This window comes from Myotis davidii, unplaced genomic scaffold (genome assembly GCF_000327345.1).
Source record: "Myotis davidii unplaced genomic scaffold, ASM32734v1 scaffold149, whole genome shotgun sequence".
In the NCBI taxonomy this organism is placed as follows: domain Eukaryota; kingdom Metazoa; phylum Chordata; class Mammalia; order Chiroptera; family Vespertilionidae; genus Myotis; species Myotis davidii.
The window spans coordinates 2,762,936-2,765,590 of NW_006352194.1; the positions used below are offsets into that span (position 1 = coordinate 2,762,936).

Sequence of the window (2,655 nt, forward strand, 5' to 3'; positions counted from 1 at the left end):
CTGCTCAGAGCCCGGAGCCCATGTGAACGCCAAGGGCCGCGCACACCAGACCAGGTCCACCTTGCCTGGCCTGTTTCCTGGGCCGCAGACCTGGGGTCCCTGTTTGGGGTCTTTCACTTTGAGAGTGGGGTTCCTGTCAGTGGACAGCACTCACTTCCTGGGCTCAGAGCAGAAGGGTCAGCCTCGTGCTTGGCTGTGTTTGGGGCGCCAGGCAATGCCAACGAGACCTCTGGGGTCCTGAGGATGGGGAGCCAGACACCTCTGGCCCCTTAGGCTTCAAGGCAGCACTGACCAGCCAAGGAGCCCAGTAGGGAGGGTACCAGACTTTCCAGGAGGACCCTTGCCCCCAAGCTCCCGACCTTGAGCAGGGAGCACCATTCCATTCTGACCCACAGCGAGGACCAGCGCGAGCCCAGAGCCCAGAGAACCTACAGGTCTCACCTGAGGTCACAGCACCTCAGGCAGATCTGAGAAGCAGGAGAGCTGAGGGCACCTGCAGCTGTCGCTGCTCAGCCACGCCTCAGGCACAGTGGGCAGTGCCAACCTGGAGCTGCCCAGGGTCAGAGGCTGGTCTCCCTGAATCCTCTTTGGTGGGGTGGCATAGAGGGGTTGGGGCCAGACAGACTTTTCCTCAGGACCACTGCTGGGGGCTCACCCCCCTCCCGAATGCTGGGGGCTCACCCACCCCCCACTGCTGGGGGCTTGGCTCAGCGGTTGAGCATCAAAGAGTCACCCTTTGGCCAGGTCGTAAGGAAGGCTCAGGGTCACAGCCACTGCAGCAGCACCAACCCTCATCAGGCCTCCAGTCTGAGCCCAGTCTGAGCACTGTACATACATTAACTAATTTAATTTCTAGGATCTGTTACTGTCTCCATTTTTTATGTGGGAAGGTTGACACACAGAGAGGTTAGGTGACTTGCCCAAGGACACACAGCAAGTAAGTGTCAGAAGCCGATTAGATACCCAGCTGCAGAGGCTACACAGTTAACCTCCGTGCTGTGCTGTGCTGTGCTGTGCTGTGCTGTGCTGCCTCAGAGACAGGACAGCTGCCTCTCAGACCCACACTGGGGCTCAGGACTGGAACCCTGGGGTTTTGTGCCAGATGCCAGTGCTCCGTGTGACCCTCAGGCCAGTGCCTCGCCTTCTCTGGGCCTCAGTTTTCCTGCCGGGGGAGTTAGCCTCCATCCCAGAGCCCCTGGGATGCTGAGGTTTGGGGTCTGTGAATGCAAACGTAGGGGCAGAGGCTCAGATGCCCTTGTCTGGGAGTCCAGTGCGGGGCCAAACTGGAGGGGCAGAGGCAGGACTGGGCTGGACACTGGTGCCTCTTTGGCAGGGGCAGGGGCTAGGCCACCAAGGCCCTCTGGCTGCCATCTCACTTTGCTGCCAGGGAGATGCAGGCAGCCCTGAGACACAGGCCCAGGGTGGGGGGGCGGGGGGGGGCACACATCTCCTCTGTGCCTGACCCCACCACACAGGGATAAGCTCACATCACCTCACCAAGCCACCGGCAGGAGAGTGTGGGCAGCCCAGCAGCCCAGCCAAGAAGAAAGCAGAGGTCCCATGAGGAGTTTGAGTCCTTTCTGCAACATCCAGGAAATTAATCTTCCTCTGTGCCTCAGTCTCCCTATCTGAAAAAGCAGGCTCCAAATCCCTCTCTCAGGGCCATTGCAGACCCTCTCCACTCCCACAGTCTTGCCAGCTCTTAACAGGAGAGAGGGAGGCAGAAGCTGCCGGGCCAGACCGGTACTGTCCCTGGTGGGGGCCCACCTTCACCGCCCCCAACAGGCCTCTGCACTGCCAGGCTGTGAAGAGGATTCCAGAAGATAGAGAGGAGCCTCCCCCTTCCCTATCAGCCCAGGAGGCGCCCGTGGCCGCCTTCGGCCCGGGTCCCTGCCCACCTGCTTCCCAGGCAGGACCATTACCAGGTCAGGAGGGCTCCCGCCCCCCAGCAGCCAAGGCAGTAAGAGCAGGGCCAGAGCTTCCTTTTGAATTAAATTTATTGGGGTAACATTCGTTAATAAGATCGATACGTTCCAGGCATACAGCTGTGTCATACGTCCATATACTCTGGTGTGTGCTCACCACCCGAAACCCAGTCTCCTCCTGTCACCCTGATTTGACCCCCTTAACCAAGGACATTCTTAAAGAATTCCGCTAGGGCCCACCTGCATGGCTCAGCGGTTGAGCATCAACCTAAGAACCAGGAGGTCACGGTTCGATTCCCGGTCGGGGCACATGCCCGGGTTGCAGGCTCCATCCCCAGTGTGGGACGTGCAGGAGGCAGCCAATCAATGGTTCTCTCTCATCATTGATGTTTCTCTCTCTCTCCCTCTCCCTCTCTCTCTGAAATCAATTAAAAATATCTATAATAAAAAAAGTAGTAGTGTGCTGGGGTGGTGTCCAGCTGAGACTGATGGTCCTCTTTGCTGTCCCCCAGGCACCTCGGACCTGAACCCCTTCTCCGACCCCCGCCAGTTCGACCGCTCCTTCCCAGCGCTCCAGACCCTCACGGACAGCCGCTTCCCGGACCCCAGAATGCATTACCCGGGGACCATGTCGGCGGCCTTCCCCTACAGCGCCACGCCCTCGGGCACGAGCATCAGCAGCCTCAGCGTGGCCAGCATGCCCGCCACCAGCCCCTTCCACCCCACCTCC

General features: G+C 59.7%; 1 protein-coding gene across 1 annotated transcript in view; it reads left to right on the forward strand.

Moving 5' to 3' along the window:
• Positions 1-2,655, forward strand: part of RUNX3 (runt related transcription factor 3) — a 190,588-nt gene that overhangs the window by 185,788 nt on the left and 2,145 nt on the right. Inside the window, exon 5 of the mRNA XM_015557194.1 lies at positions 2,438-2,651. Coding sequence (XP_015412680.1) covers positions 2,438-2,651 — 214 coding nt within the window. The remainder of the gene's footprint in view (positions 1-2,437; positions 2,652-2,655) is intronic.